Source organism: Apis mellifera, linkage group LG4 (assembly GCF_003254395.2).
Source record: "Apis mellifera strain DH4 linkage group LG4, Amel_HAv3.1, whole genome shotgun sequence".
Lineage (NCBI taxonomy): Eukaryota > Metazoa > Arthropoda > Insecta > Hymenoptera > Apidae > Apis > Apis mellifera.
In genome coordinates, this window is record NC_037641.1 from 219790 (window position 1) to 244131 (window position 24342).

The 24342-nt window shown below is 28.9% G+C and overlaps 1 protein-coding gene across 3 annotated transcripts in view; it reads right to left on the reverse strand.

The window, feature by feature from the left end:
- Positions 1 to 1151: 1151 nt before the first annotated feature.
- The window catches only part of LOC411557 (terminal nucleotidyltransferase 5C), a 188029-nt gene continuing 164838 nt past the window's right edge, over positions 1152 to 24342 (reverse strand). For 2 of the 3 annotated variants that reach the window (XM_006557331.3, XM_003249045.4), the window contains one exon: positions 1152 to 4470. In XM_006557331.3, the coding sequence (XP_006557394.2) occupies positions 3136 to 4470 (1335 nt within the window). In that variant the 3' untranslated portion in view covers positions 1152 to 3135. Of the gene's footprint in view, positions 4471 to 8459; positions 8974 to 24342 lie in introns of those variants that run through there. The other variant, XM_003249046.4, reaches the window with a different exon arrangement.

A 24342-nucleotide genomic window follows, 5' to 3' on the forward strand; every position in this document is an offset into this window, starting at 1 on the left:
CACGCGATATACCTGAAAAACCAGTTTGCGGGCTTTTTATTAGGCCTTTACTTTCGCTTGCAAACTGAAAGGAAGAGTGAGCGAGTAAGCGAGCGAGCGAGCGAACCGAGCGAACGAACGAACGAGGCCTGGCTAGAAGCAGCTTAGCCGGTGAACGAGCGAGTGACTGACTGAGTTGACTAACGGGGTCACCAGTCGATACGAACAACGCGCAGAAAAGAGAGACGCGAACACTCATCCCCTCTTTCCCTCAGCCCTATATATATTAACGCCACTGTACGTGTATTATGATGTATATTACGTGTTCGTACAGAGAGAGAGGGAGAGAGAGAGAGAGACAAGGATAGAACAGAAAGATAGAGAGACAGAGACATCTGCAAAAGACGCGTGGAAACGGTCAAAGATATAGTGGCTGGTGGTGTATTCTCTGTGCATGTATAGGACGGATTATACACACGTGGATACACACACATGCGTGCTCGTTTGTGTGTATAACGCAGCGATTCGCAGAACGATATACAATTTGCAAGTTCGTCGCACCGAGTACTATTATGTTTTATTATGCAAATACGTTTTATCATGGGCAGAGAAACATAGGCACGCGAACGCGCGTGTATTTTATTTCTCTCTCTCTCTCTCTTTCTCGTTCTCGCTCTCTCTCTCTCTCTGCGACACATTATCAACGGATCTCGGGATGTAGCGTTAAATAATTATCGGTATCTAAAAAGAAAAAAAAAGTTATGCAAGCGGAGCTGATATTGTTGACCGTCGCTATCGAAGAAGCTACTAGTCGCCGTTTGATCAAAGGATCACACAAACGTGTGTGTATTCAAGTTCACATATATGTAAATATATATAATTATATATATACAATATATGTATTCGTCGTATGCGATTATGTGTGGAGGAATCTGTTTTCTAATTTATTTGAATTACGTCGTTCTTTGATAATTTCTCGAGCTTTTTCTTCTGAAATATTATAATTGAAAAAAGAAAAAAGAAATGTTTCAATCATTTTAACTATCTCATTTTCTATATACGTGTTTTTAGTAAATCATGGTTTGTTTTTTTCTTTACCTGGATTATTAACCTTCATCTTTGTTTACTTTTTACGATTCGCAATATGCACGAATATGTGTGTGCTCGTTATGTTTTTTTTTTTTTGTTTACTTGCGACATGACAGCGCTGGTTCACTGGCAAAAATTAGAAAAAGATATAAAAACGAATAGAACCGTCTTTCACCCCTGGTTGATTTTCTTCCTTCTCTATCTCCTTCGTTCTTTTTCTTTACTCTCTTTCCCACTCTCACACTCTCTCTCTCTCTCTCTCTCTCTCTCTGTCTCCGCGTACAAACTCTCGACCTCTCTCATGTCGTCACATGGATCGCGCCTCTCATCCTCAATTTTTTTCTCAATCTTATATATCACGTTACAGTAGTATCTAAATGAAATGTGTTCACAGCCACACATTAATATTTATACACAGATTTTTATACATGTATCTATATATACTTTTATATATATATATATTTGTATATATATATATATATATTTATTTATATATTTTATAATTAATATCTTTTTAGCAAACGCCACACCCGTTAATGTTTTTTCGTAGCCTGCTGTTTTAAATTTATTTTTGTTGTTGTTGTTTGTTTGTCTTCTTTTTTTTTTGTGAAATCTGTGTATTACCTTTCCTTTTTAGTATACATTCTTCGAAACATCGTGTCCATTCGTTTTATATATATATATATATGTATATTTTTTTATTTTTTTATTATTATTTTTTTTTTGTTTTTCGTTTTTCTTTGTCCGGGGAAAAAAGAAAAGAAAGAGCGACCGTGGAACGCTAACGGACGCTTCCATATTATAACGCGCAAACAATCGTTTCTCTCATTTTCTGACTCGATTCCAGGCGCTCTCTATCCTTTCGTTTTTTCTCTCTCTCTCGTCGTCGGTCTTTTTTTCTCGAATCTCTTCTCCCATACGCTTCTCCGCCTCACGATTGATTTCCATCGCCTTCTCTATTCGGAATCATCTTGGCGATAGAAGATGGTTACCGTTCACATCTCCCCAGGGACTTTGAAACATATTTTTCTTTTTTCTCTCTCGATGCACGCACAGTCTCCGTCTTTCTCGCGCCACTATCGCGAGTTTTATTATATATATATATATATATATATATATATATATACACGCGTCTATCTCGTTCTATTTCGACGCGCGCACAAATAAGAATGTAAACGTTAAAAGTCGTCTGTATCGTTTACCGCGCGTACCCGCAAACGGACGCATTTACATTTTCTCTCCACTATTCGTTTGAATTCGTTAGGCACAACACATTTTCTGCTATTTTTCTCTCTATCTGTTTCGCTTTGTTTGTTATCATTCTTTTTTTTTTTTTCTTTTTTTTTTTTTATTTTTTTATTTTTTTTATTTTGTTTCGTTCGGAGTCTTGTAGTCTCTCAGTTGATCCCCTACGACCAAGTTAGTTTTATTATTATTACAACAAGTACCATCGTGTTTTGGTCCTTCCCCCACGACAACAACCGATTCGATTCTATTGCAGAGTGTAGTGTATAGACCGTTCAGGAGAAAGGATACACGAGAACAACGTGTACGATATACAAATCGAATATTCTCGGTTTGGATCTTGGTGTCGAGTCTCCTCTTCCTCGGTCTTGAATCCGAATGGAAACGTTCATCACCACCGACGATCTTCGTTATCCATCATCACGAATCGATCACGGCGAATATCATTTTCTCTCTTGCTTTCTCGTCTCGAGAATATTACTCCTCGTCCACGTCGCGCTCGGAATTGGCGAATGCGCGTGACGTTCGATGCGCGTCCAAGCGTCAACTGAGAACTAAACGATACTCCTTCGGCCCGTGAACGATCGACGATCGATCGTTCTCGAAATTTTCGAAGAAGCGAGGATCACCATCCCGTCGACTGTGTCCTGACGGAGGATGCCCGGCGTGGTCGGTAAGCAGAGCGTGATCGACGTGTGTTTCGTAGTCGGTAATGATCGCAGAGATGTCGCGGACGTCGATGAGCGTGCCGGTAGTTGTCGTGGCGGTAGCAGTGATGGCGTTACTGGTGGCGGCGACGATGGCGTTAGCGTCGAGATCGCATCACGACGAGCACGCCATCCACGAGTTGCAGGTGCATGTGTAACACGCGGGTATCACCGGAGCGTAATAATAACCGTTCGCGTATACGTAGGTGGCAGGTGGTCCGGGCGGGGCTTGCTGATGATTCGTCAACCGTTGTTGCTGCTCTTGGCACAACACCTGGTAGGCAAGATTCTCGATCAGGGCGAGCGTTTGCCGTCTCTCGTGCCCCATCAGGCACACGGTGGACTCCTCCACCACGTTGTGCAGCAACATCAGGTACTGATACTTGAGGGTCTCCTCCTCGGGGCCGACAAAGTGATTCCACAGGTAGTTCTCGAGTTTTGCGCGTTGTTGGCCGATGTCCGGGAAATCGATGAAGAATCTCGAGCACATGTATCGCTCCAGCGTCTTTATGTACTCGGGTTGCGAGGGTTTGTACATCTTGACCAGAAGGTTGCAATACTTGAGCAGACCGCCTCCGCGAATCTCTTCCGGACTCCTCGTCGAGATCAGTTTCTTGTGAAGATGATACAACGCCTCTTGGAAGTCGCCGTACACGGATTCGCCTACCACGGTTGGATAGAAATTTTCGCCGATGGGCAGCTTGCTGCACTCGTAGAACAGGAGGAGCGAGTCGAGGACGATCTGGAACGAGTCGACGGAAAACTCGAACTGCCGCCTCATCGAGTCGACGAATTTCAGCTCGACGTTCCTGTGCCCTCTCGAGTTGCCCAGCGAGATCAGGGACCATCGGTCGCCTTCGTTATTCACCTTCACCATTTTGCTCACGTAAGCCTCCTTCAGGCTGCAAGTGGTGATGCGTTTACGGCTGACTCCCTCTGGGAGCAGGTCGAACAGCGAGCCGAGCACAGCGGCCTTCACCTTGTCGTAGTTCCGCCCGCTCGACAGCTCCACGGCGAAGATCAGATCCAGATCGTTGTACGGCTGCGACTCGGTGGCCAGAACGTGGGAGGCGGCGCCACCGTTCAGCCTTATGTCGCGCACCCTCATCCCGGCCCCGCCGCTGCTCGGATCCGACTCCAACTTGCTGCGGACCACGTTCACCAGATCTCTCAGCCTGACCTCCAGCGTGGGGAAGTTTCCGCGCCCGTGGATGCACACCACCTCGTTCATCACGTCGTTCAACCGCTTCACTTGGTCGAAACTGAGCACGGCCAGCCTCTGCTGGGGATCCGGGCAATTTGGGTTGTTGTTGTTGTTGTTGTTGTTGCCGTTCGTGTTGTTGTCGTTGCCTCCGTTGCCGCCAATGTTTTTGGTGCCGCTCACCTGGCACAGGGACTCCATCATAGCGACCCGACGTTGGCGTTCCTCGCCGATCTCCAGGGAGCCACACTGTAATGGAAACGAAACGGGAGATGTTATTAACACCGCATCATTTCCGCCTTCGATAAAACGTATTAAGCCGTGTTCTCAAATGGATGTATATATATATATATATATATATATATATATATATATACGTTGAACGTAGGTAGAAATAAAGTGGTTGAAAAGTATAATTTATTTTATATTATTGTTTTGCTTGTTTTTCAAAAATATCCAATTAAATTAGATGTCTTTTAAATGTAGATTATAAGAAATTATTCCTTTCTACTTTTCTGAAAATGATAAAAATTTATTTTTCAAAAATGATAAAGTTAAAAAGCAAAATATTTATATAGAAAAAGAAATTCGATAAAAGGTATTAAGCCGTGTTCTCAAATGGATATATATATATATATATATATATATATATATATATATATATATATATATATATATACGTTGACATAGGTAGAAATAAAGTGGTTGAAAAATATAATTTATTTATTTTATAAAGTATTGTTTTGCTTGTTTTTCAAAAATATCCAATTAAATTAGATGTCTTTTAAATGTAGATTAGAAGAAATTATTCCTCTCTACTTTTCTGAAAATGATAAAAATTTATTTTTCAAAAATGATAAAGTTAAAAAGCAAAATATTTATATAGAAAAAGAAATTCGATAAAAGGTATTAAGCCGTGTTCTCAAATGGATATATATATATATATATATATATATATATATATACGTTGACATAGGTAGAAATAAAGTGGTTGAAAAGTATAATTTATTTTATAAAGTATTGTATTGCTTGTTTCCAAAAATATTCAATTAAATTAGATGTCTTTTAAATATAGATTATAAGAAATTATTCCTTTCTATTTTTCTGAAAATGATAAAAATTTATTTTTCAAAAATGATAAAGTTAAAAAGCAAAATATTTATATAGAAAAAGAAAAGTTATGTAAGGTGATATTAATTTGATAAAACATATTAAGCTCTCAAATAGATATATATATATATATATATATATATCCAATTAAATTAGATATATTTTAAAGATTAGATTATAAGAAATAAAAATAGTAGATTATAAAAATAGTAGATTATAAGAAATTATTTCTTTCTACTTTTCTGAAAATGATAAAAATTCCAAAAATGATAAAGTTAGAAAGTGTATAAAATGTAAGGTGATATTAATTGACGATTGTCACGAAAATTATGACGCTAAAGTAAAGGATGGAATTAATAAAGCGATGATGCGATCAATCTTGATCGTATTGCAAATAGATAAACAGTTTCGAGAACAAACACGGTTAACATTCTATGCGCTACCAACGCATTGAGAATATCTTTGAGAATATCTAGCAAGTACATGTTTATGATTCAAACGTTCGCGCTTGGAAATATTCGAGTCTGTAAGAATTTTTCGTTCTTTGTCGATTGTTTGATCTTTTTGTAAAAGTAAAATAAAATAAAATAGTTTTTACTTTTTGCAAAAAATCTGGTATTTCATTGATAGATTTTGTTTTTTTTTTCTTCATCGAAAGCTTCAAATTAAAAATAAAAAGATATAAAGATTGCGAAATATTTCAAAATTTCTTGGAATTTTTTTCAAAGTTTCCTTTAAATAATTTTCCAATATTTTTAACATTCGTAAAATTCCTTAGGATCTTAAAAGAAATTTTTTGTAAAAATAAAAAGTTTTTACTTTTTGCAAAAAATCTGATATTTCATTGATAAATTTTTTTTTCTTTCATCGAAAGTTTTAAATTAAAAATAAAAAGATATAAAGATTGCGAAATATTTTAAAATTTTTTTCAAAGTTTCCTTTAAATAAATAATATTCCAAATTTTTAAAATTCCTAAAATTCTTTAGGATCTTAAAACAAATTTTTTGTAAAAATAAAAAGTTTTTATTTCTTGTAAAAAATCTGGTATTTCATTGATAGATTTTGTTCTTTTTTTCTTTCATCGAAAGTTTCAAATTAAAAATAAAAAGATATAAAGATTGAGAAATATTTCAAAATTTCTTGGAATTTTTTTCAAAGTTTCCTTTAAATAATTTTCCAATATTTTTAACATTCGTAAAATTCTTTAGAATTTTAAATTAAATTTTTTGTAAAAATAAAAAGTTTTTACTTTTTGCAAAAAATCTGATATTTCATTGATAGATTTTTTTTTTCTTTCATCGAAAGTTTCAAATTAAAAATAAAAAGATATAAAGTATGCAGGGTTGTTTTTTGACGCTTCAAAATTTTTTGTAAAAATAAAAAGTTTTTATTTCTTGCAAAAAATCTGTATTTCATTGGTAGATTTTGTTTCTTTTTTCCTTCATTGAAAGTTTCAAATTAAAAATAAAAAGATATAAAGATTGCGAAATATTTCAAAATTTCTTGGAATTTTTTTCAAAATTTTCTTTAAATAATTTTTCCTTAAATATTTTTAAAATTCGTAAAATTCCTTAGAATCTTAAAACAAATTTTAAGAAATATTCGACTTGTATCTAATTTCTAAGAATTTTTCAAAAATGTTTTCCTCCGAACTTTTTTAAAAATAATCAATCCAAATAATTTCCTAATTTTGCATAATTAAGATCCTGCAAGTTTAAAAAAAATTGGAAAAAACTTGATTCTTAGAAACATTCTAAGAATGTGAGAAAAACTGAGATCGAAGAATCAATATTTTCGGAATATTCGCAAAAAAAAAAAAATAAAAAAAGAAAAAAAAAAGAATTGCTATTATTAAATTTCACGCAAACGTACGCACCATGAACGTGTGCGCGTCAACATGTCGTTTATCAACTATTTATATAAACACACCGCAGTGTAGCGATTCCAACCGTATATAACGGGTGAACTAATATTATCACGTTTATCGTTCGGATCGAGGCGACGTTACAACAATAAATATTAAGTAAAAAGCTGATTTCATCGTCATTGTAATTTTACTCGCTCAAGGATTGTTTCATACATTATTATTTCCGCGTCTCTTCCTATCCAAAGAAGAGCTATTTCAAACTCAATAAAAATTCACGAGAAAAAAGTAGTTTTATAACCATTACTTCATCCGTTACACCGATTCTACCTGTTCTTTGTATTTATATAAACAATTGATTAATTCATAATTGCAACGACAACCATCTTTTCTCAATTAAAAAAGAAAGAGAAAAAGAATTTACATTTAAAATCTCTCAAATGATCCAAGTTCTGAAAATTCTAAAAAAGAAAGAGAGGAAAAACTGGATTACAATACGATCGAAAAGGTCGATGCCATTGGACGGATCTCCTGTCAGCTGTTGAAAGTAAACACCGAGGCGAGCGAAAGGAAGCCGACTCGAAGTGCAACGACGGGGGCCGCCGCCGAGAGCCGGAGACTCGGCTCTCCCCGTTGCCTCTCCTCGTTCACGGCCGCGACACACGGCGTTTTAATTATCGTCATTTCATTGGTGGATAACGAGAAAAGATACGGTCGATCCAAGCTCTTATCGAGCTCACGCGGCTTCGATATTAATATCGGGATAAAACCGGCCGATAAAACCGGTCGTCAAATTCTTTTCGTGCATCCCCCCCCCCCCTCCACGGCGATCCTTCTCTCGCCGTGCACTTGGGAACGGCTCGAGAGCAGTAACTTGGTTAGCTAATTGCCCCACACTTGCTCGATTACCGGATCCGTTGCGTCACGCGCTCCATCTATTTCGCACGATGCTTCATATCTGGGATGTTTATTCCCATCCTTCGTGCGAAAAGAAGTTTCGATAAGATTGTGCTACTTTTTTTCGCTCGAAAAGGGAGAAGGATTCGATTGTCGTATATATAGAATAAGAAATATTAACGTAGAATCATTTTTTTTCAGGATAAAAATTATTAACTGATAAGAATTGACTCGCCAGATATGTATTATCGCTTTTTTCCTATTTAAACACGATATACAACACGATTACGTTACACGTTTCGATTCAAATTAATATTCTTTTCATAATCGAAGAAAATTATTAACAATTCCAATTCGTGTCGTCACCTTATATATCTTCTCCACCGATGATACTCAAACTCGTTGAATTCCCTCTCTCCGTCGCACAAACCAATTCAATTCAATCCATCCGCAATTATTATTACATTATACACGGAATCAACCGGTTCGAGTTACTTTCACTCGATAACAGAGTGCGAACTTTTTCCAAAAACGATTGAACCACCTGTGGATATAACCCACGATGCGTTTCTTCGAGTTTCCTTCTCTCGAGGAATTCGATATCCCTTACCATGAACAAAAAAACGAATCACTCTGTTGTGTTTTTTTTTTTTTTTTTTTTAACTATATACAACGCTTCACAGCTTCGGTATATCACAGGCTTGATCACTTTTTTACTCTCTCGGGAAATATTTCGATCGAAATTGTTTGGAAACGTAGTTTGGAACGATGTATGTATTTCACGTTCGCGCGCGAAACCGAGAACCGAGGGCCGCTCGAGCCGAGCAGATCCACAGCTGATGAGAGGCGACAGCGAACTGAGAGCAGCGCGGTGAAAGGCGTGCGAGGAAGACTGGCGGCAGCGACGGTGACGGTGGCGGTGGCGGTGGCGGTGGCGGCGATACCTCCATCAATAGCAGCGATAGCGACGTCCTTAGTGTAGCGAGGAGGAGAGAGAGAGAGAGGGAGAGGGGTACAAAGCTACTAGCAAGCCGCTATCGATGTTCGTGTAAATCTCTGATCATTGTGCACGTTCTTTTTTTTTTTTTTTTTTTTTCTTTCTTTCAAACGTACCTGTGCTCGTAACGATTCTTCTGTTTGTAAAATTGTAGATATGTTTGAGCACGCGAATCGAGATGAAAATTTTATTGTAATTGGAATATCAGGGGCGAAAAATTGTCCTCGTGTTTCTGTTTCGAGGTTGAAATCTTCCAACGAGAGATAATCCAGCGTTGTAAACGTTTTCAAGGTCCCGAGATATCGATGGGCAATCGAGAATCCATTTGAATCTCTGTCACTTGCAAGGAAACTTTCTCGATACAATTCCTCGGGAAGTTTCCCCAACGCTTGTTCCATTGCTTTCTCGATATTTCCATTTCCCGGATTGTTCGAATATTCTTTCACCTTGCAAATTATGCGATCCAATATTGAATCCTTGTTTTCGAACACGTTTAATCAACCGTCAAAAAGTATGTGAATCGAGGTACTTTCTCCCTTTTTCGTGATAAATTATACGATGCATGAATAAAATAAATAAATTTTGTTATTTTTATTTTAGATTTGTTACTTTCAATTTTTAGTTATTTAAGTTTCGTTCGTTTATTTATTTAAAATTTTGTTTTTAGTTATTTAAAGTGTATTTATTTACTTAAAATTTTGTTTTTAGTTATTTAAAGATTGTTTGTTTATTTATTTAAAATTTTGTTTTTAGTTATTTAAAAATTGTTTGTTTATTTATTTAAAGTTTTTAGTTATTTAAAATTTGTTTATTTAAAATTTTGTTTTTAGTTATTTAAAGATTGTTTGTTTATTTAAAATTTTTATTTTTAGTTATTTAAAGTTTGTTTATTTATTTAAAATTTTTATTTTTAGTTATTTAAAGTTTGTTTATTTATTTAAAATTTTGTTTTAGTTATTTAAAGTTTGTTTCTTTATTTATTTAAAATTTGTTTTTAGTTATTTAAAATTTGTTTATTTATTTAAAATTTGTTTTTAATTATTTAAAATTTGTTTATTTATTTAAAATTTTGTTTTTAGTTATTTAAAAATTGTTTGTTTATTTAAAATTTTGTTTTTAGTTATTTAAAGTTTGTTTCTTTATTTAAAATTTTTATTTTTAGTTATTTAACGTTTGCTTGTTTATTTATAAAATTTTGTTTTTAGTTATTTAAAGTTTATTTATTTATTTATTTAAAAATTGTAATTCAAGGAAAGGCAATGATTATCATTTAAATATCGTTAAATGTACATTTTTTTTTCAGAAAAGAATAAATACGTGGGATGAAATGATATAAAAAATTAATTTATTACGAGGAAACATAATTCGAATAAATTATGGAATAAATTTAGTTTCGAAAAAACCGTTATTAATATTCTATTGTTGAAAATGGAGATCATTTCAAAATGGAATATCGATTAATATTAAATAAAATTTTGCTTGATCTCCGTTTGTTTTATGGAAAAAAATATTTTGAAACACGATATATCCTTTTCGTCGAAAAATACAACACAAAAATTAAAAAAAATAAATAATTTATTTACTAAATTATTTGCAAATTTATTTACAAAATGAATATGTAACAAATAATTGAAAAAGTCATTTTGAAGGTAAATTGTTGCAATTATTGTACAATTATAAGATTGTCATTGAATAACACGTACGTTATATGATTCTTCTTCGTGAGAAGAAATGTATAAAAATTACAATTAAGTTAAAATTCATCGAATATAATCGTGAAAAATATCCTTCTGTTCTTTCTCGAATCTAATAACTCGCGAATATTACATAAACATTGTTCAAACGCAATTACAATTAGCCACGTTTCAATGTGAAATGGATCTTTGAATTCGATTATCTCGAAAATATCACTTTATGTTTGTATTTATTATTATTACGTTATTCAATTATAAACACATTCTATACGCGAAATTTTTAATAAATAATTTCAATATTTATTTATCTTTATTCCACATTAGAAAATAATTATCCCTAAATGTAAATGCTTCTCAATCTTTTTTTAATTTCTCGAAATAAAATTTTATCCCCAGAAAATTTATTTCCCCTTAATTTCTTTTATTTCCCTAAAACCAATTTCATTTGGTATTACAATTCTAATCATTTCTTTGTTTCTATCCATTCACTTTATTCCACACTATTATTATCCTCTTTCTAGAATTAAAAAAAAAAAAGAAAAAAAGAAAAACAATATTTCTACGATGAAACAATTTCTCGAAAGATCATTCATCTTTACGTTTATCGTCACGTTACCATTCTCGCGCCATAACTCAATTTTTTCATTCGCCGACAATCGAAGCAATCGGAACATCTTGCGCAAAACCAATTTTCCCACACACCATTACGACAAAAAAACAACGATAAAGAGAAGAGACGAGCAAGCAACCCTCGTCAATCGCTCGTTCCTCTCTCGTTGCTCATCGAGAATAATGGCAGGTTGGATGAAATCAACTGGAAAAATGATGTGGCTCGTTGAATCGCCGCGACGTTCGACTCTGATCGACCATTAACCGTTTTCCATGAGAGAGAAACGAGGATAAAGGATAAAAAGAAGAAAGAAAGAAAGAGATAAATTGAAAGCGTGATAAAATCTAAATAAGTGGATGAAAATTGTTCAATAAAAGGAGAGACGAGTAACGCGAGCTTATCCAAAAAGATAAATCCAAAATAAAGAGGAAACAGAATGTCAACAAGTAGCATCAGATAACAAGTACAGAAGGTAAATACTGACAATTACTCTTGCATCCTTCTTTAAAACAAAAAACAAATAAATATAAAAAAGTTGAGTCCAAGATAAATATCCAAAAATGAAATTGATAAATGTCCAAATAATTTTTTCAATATTATAACAATATTATTCTCTGTATCCTTCTTTTAAAAACTTCTATTTCAATATTAAAAAGATAATTAAAAAACAATATATACAACAATATATATAACAATATATATGATATATACAACATGTATAACATATATAACTATATATATAACAATATATACAATATATACAATATATACAATATAATAATATATACAATTATATACAATATATATAATATATACAATATATACAATATATACAATATACAAATATATACAATATATAAATATATACAATATATAAATATATACAATATATACAATATATACAATATATACAATATATAAATATATACAATATATACAATATATACGATATAACAATATATACAATATATACAATATATACAATATATACAATATATAAAATATATGCAATATATACAATATGTACAATATATACAATATATGCAATATATACAATATGTACAATATATACAATATATACAATATATACAATATATACAATATATACAATATATACAATATATATAATATATACAATATATACAATATATACAATATATATGCAATACATATATACAATATATACAATATATGCAATATATACAATATATACAATTATATACAATATATACAATATATACGATATATACAATATATACAATATAACAATATATACAATTACATAGACAATTTCAATTAAAGCTGAACGGAATTAGCATGAGACGAGCAAGCGGATAAATGAAGAGAAAAGAGAGAAAAGAGATGGGGTGAAACGCGTTGCCCCAGATCCTTCCTCCCCTATCTCGCCACCCCGCGGTAATACCTTGAATGACGTCATGCCAGGGGGCGCGTGGGTGTCGGTGAATGAATACACCGCCGTTACGCTGCTCCCCCGTACGCGTACAACACGTTCAAACGCGCTCGTCCGTGTTTCTCGTTTGGATGACGTATATGTATAGCAGCACCCACGCGGGTCACGGAGAGAGAGGGAGGGAAAGAAATGGACCAACGAGATAGTATCGATCTCGAGGATGCTTCCAGTCATCAACCCACGTCAAACAGCCGCGGGGCTCGTTTTATCTTTACGTCATCGTCGATTCGGCGGGCAAAAGAAATATGAAATATCTGTGCATGGCGAGGAATTAGGAGTGAGTCATTTAGATAAGATTTCGTTTCGTCGCGTGCAAACATGTGTCGCTTCCTTCGTTTAAGGAAAAAAATAAAATACGTTCTCTTGGAGGCATTTTGGAACGACAAATGGAATATTTTTCGCGAGATCGTGTATTTTTATATTTATTTTAAGAAAATTAAAAGATTTTTTTAATTTAATTATTAATATTTTATATATATTTTTAATTTAATTATATATTATTTAAATATAATAATTTATTTAATTTAATTAAAATTAAAAGTAAAGATTTTTGAACGAGTAACGAAATATTTGTATCTTTTAGAAAATTTAATTGTCAAAATTGATGGTTTTCGAATTCTTATTACTTTTTATTGTTTATTCCTAAAATTTGGAAAAATGGTTATTTATATTTTCCTATAATAATAATAAAAAAATAAGATGATTAAATTAAATCAATTTTTACCACGATTTAATATCAAATTTCTTTAATTCATTTTTAAATCCTCTTTCATATTTATATTAAAATAAATAATTCTAAAATTAAATTTATTGAAGCTCACCTTGAATATACTACTTGAATTTTGATTTGAATTACTATTTTATAAAATTTCTCTAACTTGAATAAATTCAGGCCGGTTAAAACAACAATCATATCGTGGATTAATCAAATTAATCGACAAGCATCTCTGATTAGATATAAAAAGCCGCCATATCATTTAATTTTAACGATTCAACATTTAATATAATAGGATATCTAATCCTAGTTTTTTTTTCAATGACAAAAAAGATTATAAATTATTATCGATTAATTCTAAATTTCACCTAAAATCAATAAATTTAATTGTAAATAAAACAATTTGAATCTGTATTAGAAAAAATTAATTTATAAATCAAGTTTAACCTATAGCTGGCATGTATTTATCTTTACTAAAATTAATTTGCAAATAAAACTTTCATTTATTATAATCGACGATGTTCGTTTTTAATTAAAGCAACGGTAATGCAACAGTTTTCAACTATTTCTACAAACAACACGATGGTGGCTGGGATCCAAAATACACAACGATTCAGTAAATTTATCCAATTCGAGCATTCCTTTGGACGCTCAAAAATAAAAATAAAAATAAAACCTTGGAAATTGTACGAGATGATCCAAGTTGTAATGGATAATTGTGTCACATATATCATATTCGCCAATAATATAATTTGTAATCTGTATTGCGTCATCGGTAACGAAATGAATATTCAATGAAGCGATAATGGCGCTCGTTTATAGTAATTGCAAAAATAAAGGAAACGATTGAAAAATTTGATTAGATATACGTCAATTTACGCGACAGAAAAATTTATTTACAATGCGGGCGATCTCGAAAAATTTCATTTCCCTTTCTTTCTTTTCTTTTTGGACAATCTCGACTCAATCTCAAATATGAGAGAACTTAAAAGTGAATTGTAAATTTTCGAAAAGTAATCCTAAGCGATAAAAGAACACATAGTTTTGTTAGTTTCTGAATCATTCATCTTTAAAGTTTGGCGATAAAGATTTTTCCAAAGAAAGGAAATTTCTTATCAATTTAAAATCATTTTAATTATATTAATTATATCTCACTTTTGATCATATTCAATGAAATATGAATACGTTTTTATAAAAGAAAAATGGAAATTATCCTCGAGGATAATCGATGAAAATAGAATTATAAGATTCGGTTCTTAGAAAACGAAAAATATCATGATTGAAATAAATATAACAGGATATTCTCAATAAAATGATCATCACTTTTGCATTTATCTATTGTTTTTTCTCAAAATGCATGTCCACAATAGGATTGATTTCAATTACTTTCTAAATAATTTCACTCACTTTTCAAATCGAAGATGCGCACACTTTTTTTTTTTATTATTATTAAACGAGGATACAATCAAAGATTCGATCAAAGAAAAAAGAAAAAAATAGAAAACACTTTTTCTTTTTTTTTTTCTTTCCTTTTCGACAACAAACTTTATTTCGACTCGTAATAAATATTTTTTTTCTTTCTTTTTTTTTTTTTTTTTTTTTTTTCAAAACGAATATAATTTACGTTAATCATTCCGACTTGACAATTAGCACCGATGGATATCATATTACACGTTTCTGCGAACTATCGACTCATCACGGTTGCGTAACATCAATTATTTATATTCGAACAAAAATTCCCCGTTGATATTGCGCATTTTTTAACGTTTCATTAAAAGGTGATTTCAGGCGAATCACAGAAGCGAATTTTTCTTCTGATGAAAGTGCAACGCTATTCAAAACATTTGAATTCAATTAAGTTTATCTCACTCGTTTAATTTCATTATTATTAGTTTCTTTTTTCCTTTTTTTTTTTTTTTTATTATTGTTATTAAGAAAATAAAAAAGATTTAAAAAAGAAAGAGACGAGGATTCGAATAAAATTTTCAATTATAAATATATATATATTGAAAAATTATAAATTATAAAAACTTTGTTCGTGCAAACTTGTCAGGGAGAATAGATTCACATAGAGAGAAGAGATTTCATTTTTCTCTATCTAAAATTGTATTGGAAAATGTGAAATGAAATTTTTGTAAATTCATCATCAAGTTATATGAGTCAATATGGTATAGAAAATTTGAATCTACTTGGATTATTAAATTAATAAAATTTAATATAAACAAAATCTTAAGTAATTAATCAATAATTAAATTTATTTTAATACAAATAATATTTAATAACTAATAAATAATTATTAGTTAAAGTTAATTAATTAGCAATTTATTGTTAATAAATCATTTGGATAACTTTCTATCCCAATTAAGAATTTTTTTATTTAAAAAATTTAAAAAATTTTCATTAGTATTTTCAATATTATTGATATGCTTTAAATATAAGTATCTACTTAAATCTATTATTCTTTAATAGAGATTGTTGATAAAAGAGAAGATTTTGGTATAATAACGAATAATCGTTAAGAATAAAATAATTTAATTTAAATAATTATTTTCGACGAGTGAGATAAATTTCTATTTTTTTCTTTTTGAATACAGAGAATCAGGATTATTAAAGGCTGAAAATTTATTTCTATTCAATCAGATACTATTCGAAGAAGATTAGATTGGAAAAAATTGCTTTCAATTTTATTTTTATTTCTTTAACAAATTTATAAATTTATATTTTCCAATATATCTTTAATTTACTTGTAAATTAAATGTATTTTGTTTTCAAAATTGTAATATGTTTTATTTTAATTTATTATATATATATATATTTTTTTCTTTTTCATTAAAATCTAGAAGAAATAGTAAAAATATATAAGATTATCGAGAATTTGAGTTTGCACATGGTAATGAGATAATAATTAAACATTTAAATAATGATTAAAATAATTTAATATTTCAATTTATTTAAAATACTGCAATAACAATTAAAATTTAAATAAAGTGAAGATTACGTAAAAAAAAAGAAAAAAAAGAAGAAAGAAAAAGAAAAACTTTTCCCAACAGTTATCGCCGTTTTATTAATTTATTTTTGTTTAATGAATTTCTTGTTCCCGTCACAGGAAGTTTTCACATATGCATATCTAAATGAAATTTATTGCAATTTATTCTGTCATTTTCAAGAAATTAATGAACGAAAATGATTGCAGAATTATTGCAGAGAATATTAATAAGTATTTGAAAAAGATTTTATACAATGACAATGAGAAATAAAATGATTAATTAGTAATAATTACGGGACGTTTAAATTTTAAACCTTTATTATTATTATTAATTGATCATTTTTCAATCGTTTGTTTGAATAGAAACAAGAAACAAACTTGAAAAAGATTAAGACAAACTAAAAAAAAAAAAATCTTTAAATTTCAATCGTTTTAACATCTGAGAAATCTGAGAATTCAATCATAGTTATTGGTCATTATCCAAAATGAAATTTACGTGATACGATCATTAAAAGCGAAATAAATTGTTTAAGGCTTCATTAAAAAAATATATTTATAAATATTTTAATAAAATTCGTACCCTTTCAACGTTATACCCTTTCATATTTTCCGATTTTAAAAGAAATTTTACAAAAATTCATAATTTAAGTTTTTGAATTTTCTATTACTTAACTTGGATCTTTACAATTGTTCTGAAAATCCTTAAATCAAGAAAATAGCAAATCCTATATTTTTATTTTTTTCTACAATTGATAACAGAAAATATTTTCCATACATTTATAAAAATTACAAGAAAGTTAAATATTTTATTAATCATTCATGCAAATAAAAAAAAACAGTTTGGACACAATCCAATGTTTGATGATGAATAATTTTAACACTAAAATAATTAATCCAGAAATAATAATAAATTGTTTCATTAACATTATGCTTCATAAATATCGTCGATAATCAAATTTCAAAATATAATTTATACTTTTTTTTGGCAAATCAGTAAGATATTAAATGTGTTGCAAAGTTTACAACGATCATTGCAAAATTTTGTTTTTAAATTACTCGTATTAACGACTTTATTCACTTAAAATGAAAATTTAAAATTTTGTCGATTGTAATCCATTTCGAAGATGAAGAAACACTTTTAACACTTTAAATGGGAGATATTTAAATACGTTGCTTATTGATTAACTTGATTTACTGCTTGGTTTCGAATTATTTTGTTTGTTAAATTTTAAGATATTTCACAATTACGATAATAGATATATAAATTATGGATAGACGAAGATACAACGAGTATTTAAATGATTATGTTACAAAATAATTACGATCTGTAGAAAATATAATGTATAAAAAAAAGAAAAAATATTGTTCGATTTTTATAGTATCATGATTTTCACGAATTTCGATATCTTTCTGGTTTTATTTCAAACAATCTTCAACAGGATCTTCAATGATTTGATTTTCTTCATTTTTAATATGAATTATTATTTATTATTCCTTTGTTAAGAAAGTTTGTTAAAATAATTGGATTTGAAAAAAGAAAGCGAATACAGTAAAAATTTTTAATAAAAATTAAATAATAATTGAAATATTTGAAATTGTATAAATTATGATTAGTGATTATGGTAATATCACAAGATTGTGCAAATGTGATTAGAATTTCAATTTCGAATAAATGATGATTTAATAAAATAAAATTATCTTGATGATTAATTTACGAGTTACAATAAACAAACAAATAAAAATAATAAAAATTTTATCAAATATAAATAATATTCTAAGAATTTTTAATTCAATATTTTTTCCAAATTGTGGTTTTTTTTTTTACTTCACTTTTACTTCAAAAATCGAAACGTGTATTCTTCAACAACGACCATTAATTAATAATAATAAAGTTTTAATTCAATTTATTAATTATTAATCATACTTGTAATGAAACAAAATTAAATGTGAAAAATTAAGATTGATTTGAATGAATTAATGAAATTAATCTCGTTTAATTTAGAAAAATTTTCAAGTTTCAAAATTCATTTTAACGTTTATGAAATATAAATATCGAGATTGATATGAATTTTTGTACGAAATTCTTTTTTAGCAGAATATCTTCACTTTTAAATTAAATAAATAATTTCGAAATATCGTTGATATTGTTTTAATATTCTTTATCCTTTTTAATTTTGTTACGATACGAAAGAAAATAAAATTTTAATAAATATAAAAAGAGATTTTTTATCAAAAATAAATTTCTTCCAAGATACAATGTTTAAATATTTTCTGAATTATTTTTTGAATACATGTACACATATAATGTATAGATATTATATAGAAAGTAAAATAATAATAAAGAAAAAGAATTAATTCTTACTCTGTAAATTATTTTTACTAAATCTAAAAATCTTTAAAAAAATGTAAAAAAATGTATACAAAATTTAAAATATTCTAAATTGAAATTAAAATAAAAAAAAATATTAATGCAAACAATTTGAATATATTACCACTAAATATATTTATACAAAGTGAAGAATTTGACCTTTTCAAAAATGTCAAAATACAAATGACTTTATTTAATGTCTGAATATAATAATAATAATAATAATAATAATAGTAACAAGGAAAAACTCGTGCCAATGTAAAATCTGTCTCAAATACACCGAATCGTAATATGCATTCGAGAATTTAAAAAGAAATTTAGAAAATTCCTTAGAAAAGAACAATATCGATCTCTCTCTAATTAATAGCAGACTCGTTTGATTCGGATGGGAAGAAAACTCTGCCATTTTCGGCCTGCTTTCATCCCACGCTCTGTGATTTGCTTACGAAGAATTGGAACGTTTCTTAAATCGAAACGTGTAATTTTCATCGACGCCCGATTGCCGTTGCAATCGGTTTTCTGACTTTTTCTTTTGCAAGTTTTCTTTCTTTCTTTCTTATTTCCCACGCGTTATAATTTTCTTGGTTTTTTTTTTTTTTTTTAATATTTATATTTGGAAAATTGAAAAGCGATTTTGAAATTATTCATTCGGATATATTTCTTTCAAACCAAAATTTTTTTTTTTAATATTCGAGAGGGACAAGTTATTTTCGAAGCGACTGAACTTGTTTAATTACTGTCTAGCAAGAAAAAAAATTGAGCTATATATATATGTATGTATGATTGATGAATGTTGCAATGATTTACAGGAAGACATAAAAAATTTTCGAGTTTATGTTTAATTTCCTGTTTACTGCCATCCGTAAAATTGTTGGAAAAATTATAGACAGTTATCAATTTCCGATTTCTAAAAAAAAAAAAAGAAAATAACGTGGGTTTTTCAAATTTTGCGTTAATAAAAATGAATTGGCGAGTAATAATTTGATGGTTTCATCGGCTCGTTGCGCAACGAGAAGAAAAGTTGGGCCTGAATTCTTCCTATCTCCTTCGCAATTTATAGTTTTTAAAAAAGTATAATTAAATATACGTATTTCATTTTGTAATAAAATTTCGAAGAGGGAATATACGATCGATCGATACGAAATTTTGAAGGGAGATGAAAGGAAGAATGTTTGAAATTTAAAATTTTAATTTCGATCATTTACCAGTTCCTATTAGATATTAATTAAAAAAAAAACTTTCAACACTGTGTATTCGATTCTTTCTCTCGCGTAGATATAATTAATTCAACCGCACTTCGTTCAAAGGCAACAAAGCTTGTCGTCTGTTAAGTATCTAATAATTAATTTTAATTTTAATATTTATAAGGCGTTCTACGTGTGAGAAGCACATCCTCGGTTATTATTTCCATAAAAATTATTAAATTCTATTTTAATTCAAATATTCATTTAAAATCATTTCTGTTTGAAGCATGATCAAAATAACAGCAACTGTCATATCTTTGCATATCAATTGCAATCTTTTTTTTTTTCTTCTTCTTCTATTCATCAGTTGAACGTTTGGCATTTAACAAATCGAGTATTTTTTAAACGAAAGTGAGACACATTTTATTGTAAATGTAACTTTGAAAGTTTAATTTCGTATCGATTAAATAACAAAATGGTTTAAAATGATAAATGATAAATAAACATGTAAGAAAAATTAATCGTGCTTCTTTTACTGGTGTATAATTTTGGATGAAAATAAATTAATTAATAATGCATTTTCTTTGTATGAATTTTACATTAAATGTAAATATAAAAAGAAATCCAAATGTATTTATAAAAAGAATTTATGATAAAGTCAAATGTTCATTTTCTTTCCTTAACCTTTAACCTACCATTCATCCGTTAACAAACAATTCATTGCCGTTCTAAATATTTATAAATATAAGAAAGAACAGGAATATAAAGTGAAATAATGATAAATATGAAAAGGGAAAAGAAAAATTATTTTAAATCGAATAAAAAAATAAATTTATTTTTGAAATAAAAATGTTTGCAGGAAAGCACGAATAAATTAAATTTTATTTGAGAAATATATATTTCCATGATAATAAATTTTCTGTATAACTTTATAAATAATAAAACAAGAACCGACAGAAGAAATATAAATTCGTAAAAAATATTAAATTATTTTTCAAATATTTTATCAATTTTTTTTTATTTTAGGAAAAATAAAATACAAATTTCATTCGAACAAAAATTTAATTATAATTTTGAGGTTAAAAGTACAGAAAGAAAAACATTGTTCTTTATGGTAAAAAATGGTAATATAAACGAAATCTCAAAAATTCGAAAAAATATTTTTCAAAGAAATGGGTGAAAAAAATGGTTATACGGAGAAGATAGAAAAGGCTAGTAAACGGTTTATTGCGGTTATAATTCCCGTTTAACGGTACAACTGTTTGCACACACACACACACATATATATATATACAGCTGATGCATCTTGCGATTTTCGAAGAAATCGCGTTCGTTTCCTCTATTTTTTCTTTTTTTTTTTATCACTCGAAAATCGTTTCTCGTTTGAGAAGATTTGCCAAGGGAATGATTCTTCTTGAGCGAGAATTCGATTTGATTCCATCCAAAGAGCTTTGGAGGATTACTTTACACGCGATTAGAGATTTGTCGAGAGGCATCGACGAGATGGTTATTATTGATCGGTGCACGGAGATTTTCTTAATACCGAATAATCTGTAAAACAAGAGATAGTGCTTTAAGTAATTTTAAAATTTCTTGTAATCGTAATATTGGAATCTCAACTCGTATTTATATATATAGAATTTTTAAATCAAGATTTCTGACAGGTTGGAAGATTTTTCTTGAAATTTGGAGAATTAAACGAACGAAGATTTTATATTTTCAGGAATTTTTCTTAAAAAGCTTAAATATTTGTTTTACTTGCTATGAAACACTTATAATACATTGAACAATTTTGAAATTCAAAGAGTATCTCAATCTCTCAAATTTTTATTTATTTTGTTTCTTAAAAAAAAAAAAGAAGATAAAAGATAATTGATTCTTAAAATCAAAATTTTCTTAAATTAGAAAAATTTTGTTTAATGTTAAAATATTTCACTTTAAACAACACTTTCTAAAATAAATAAACGTTGCATTTTCTTTTCCCTCTTATTCATGTTTAAAATTCGTGGAAGAAAAAAGGTCTAAAATTTAAATTTTAAATATTTTTATTATTATTGCCGAATTTAAATATCATTATCATCTCTGAAACATTTAAAAAAATCTAAAATTCAGATTTTAATTAAAATATTTAATTGTGAAAAATAACAAGATTACGCAACACCACGTGTTTCCTTATCTTTTATATGATAAGTTTCAAATTTCGAATTTATTATTTACGATTATTATCCTCGTTCAATTTTTATTTGCAACATTTTCTCTTCGATCTTTAATTATTTATCAGATTTAATTTAAATCATATCATATATATATATAAATCATTCTGACTTTGAAATTTTATCACACGATAATAAGATTGAGAAAATTCATCCACGAACGATACACGATAACAATAAAGCAAATCGCGTTAAAGTATGAGAAATCGATCAACTTGCACGAAAGACAAGAGGAGAGCGCTCTTACGTATGTCCGGTATATAGATGAAAAGCTTGCAAAGGATTAATAAATAATTGATCGAAGCGTTGAAGAATTTAAACCGTTCGTCACAGATATACCTACGCGAAGCCTGTTGTGTATAAAGCGCCATTTGTTGCCCTACATTCTTTACTTTACCCAGAGAATATTATTTCGCTCTGCACCGTGAATGATTTATAGAAAATTTTCTTACTCCGTTCTGTTTGTTGCGAAAATTTTTTAAAATATCGTCATCGATTTTATTTATCATTAATTCATTTCGTTCCTATCACTATTTTTTCTCGTTAAAAAATTTATATTTTATTTTAAATCAATCATCGCCTATTATTAGAGGTAATAATATTTTTTAATACATAGATTTTCATTTTAAAAAATTTCTATCTTTACGAATATTGGGAAAATTTTTAAAATATCATATATAATTCAACGTAAATGAAAAATTTATTATTTTGGAATATACATTTTGCGTATTTTAAATATTAAATTTAATGTTTAAAAGAAAAATTTTCTTTCAAAAGTGTGATCTAAATATGGGTCACTCGAAAAAGAAAACATATTTTTAAGTTGAAATAAATATGTAAATGTGGATAATGTTAAATTTAAATTATATATTCGTATTATTTATAACATTTAAATGGTCACTTTGTGTCACCCATTAATTAATACAAATAATTATATTTTTGTAGAGATAAATTATACTCCTTTTTTTTGCTTCTTCATATTTTCTTTCCTTAATAGCTCCATATTTTCCTCCACATAACCTCTTTGTTCAACTTTTTTTCTTATTCCGTTGAATATACTTTGCATTAATTCTAGAAATATGCGTCGAAAAAATGATCTAAACTAAAAATCTATCTTCTAACTCACATTTAAATCATGCGATCTATATTAAGAATAATGATTTGTGAAGAATTAAATTCAATTCGGACTTGGAAAATTTTCTCGAATTGAACGATGCTTCTTTGTTATAGAATCACTTTGAATGAAAAGAAGCAAAAATCAAGATGATGATGATCATTAAAAAAAAAAAAAGATGAATAAATTTTCTTAAATACGAGATTTTGATTCAAAATCGTTTTTCAATATTTATTTTCTATTCATAATTCCAGTAATTTTAAAGTATTAAATTTATAATTAATTAAAACTTCATATTCACGAGATTTTATTATTAGTTTCGTTTCATTTTATATTATAAAGCCTTATTATTATATTTAAATATTTAAAACTAAACTAAATTTTAAAACTAAAATTTAAAACTAAATTTAATATTTATAAAATGTAAAACATAAAACTAGAAGCTTAGTAAGCTTTTTTTGCCTTTTGTTTTTAGAATTTCATTCAATATCAAATTCATGATATTAATGAAGATAATCGTCGATCAAACATCGAAATAATATCATACGAATTAAAATTTAATGGAATTGTAACCAGTTTTCAGTTCATTTAACTCGTAAGAAAAATTTAATTCAACGTAATATTAAAAGGAGAAAATTTTATTGACATTTTTCATTTTTCCAATACTTTTTCAATCGAAAAATATCTCACAATCGATCAATCGACAAAAGTCTATGCACCAAGTTACAAGTTCGACGAGATAATTCGATTCGAAGGAAATCGGAACGACGACTGAAATCATCCCAGCTGTAATCACGATGGTTATAATTTGGATTAGGATTGGCAAAAGCGAGGGTTTAAGATTGAGATTGGAGCAAGATATTGTCAAGTTTCGTGTTAAATGAAATATAACAATTT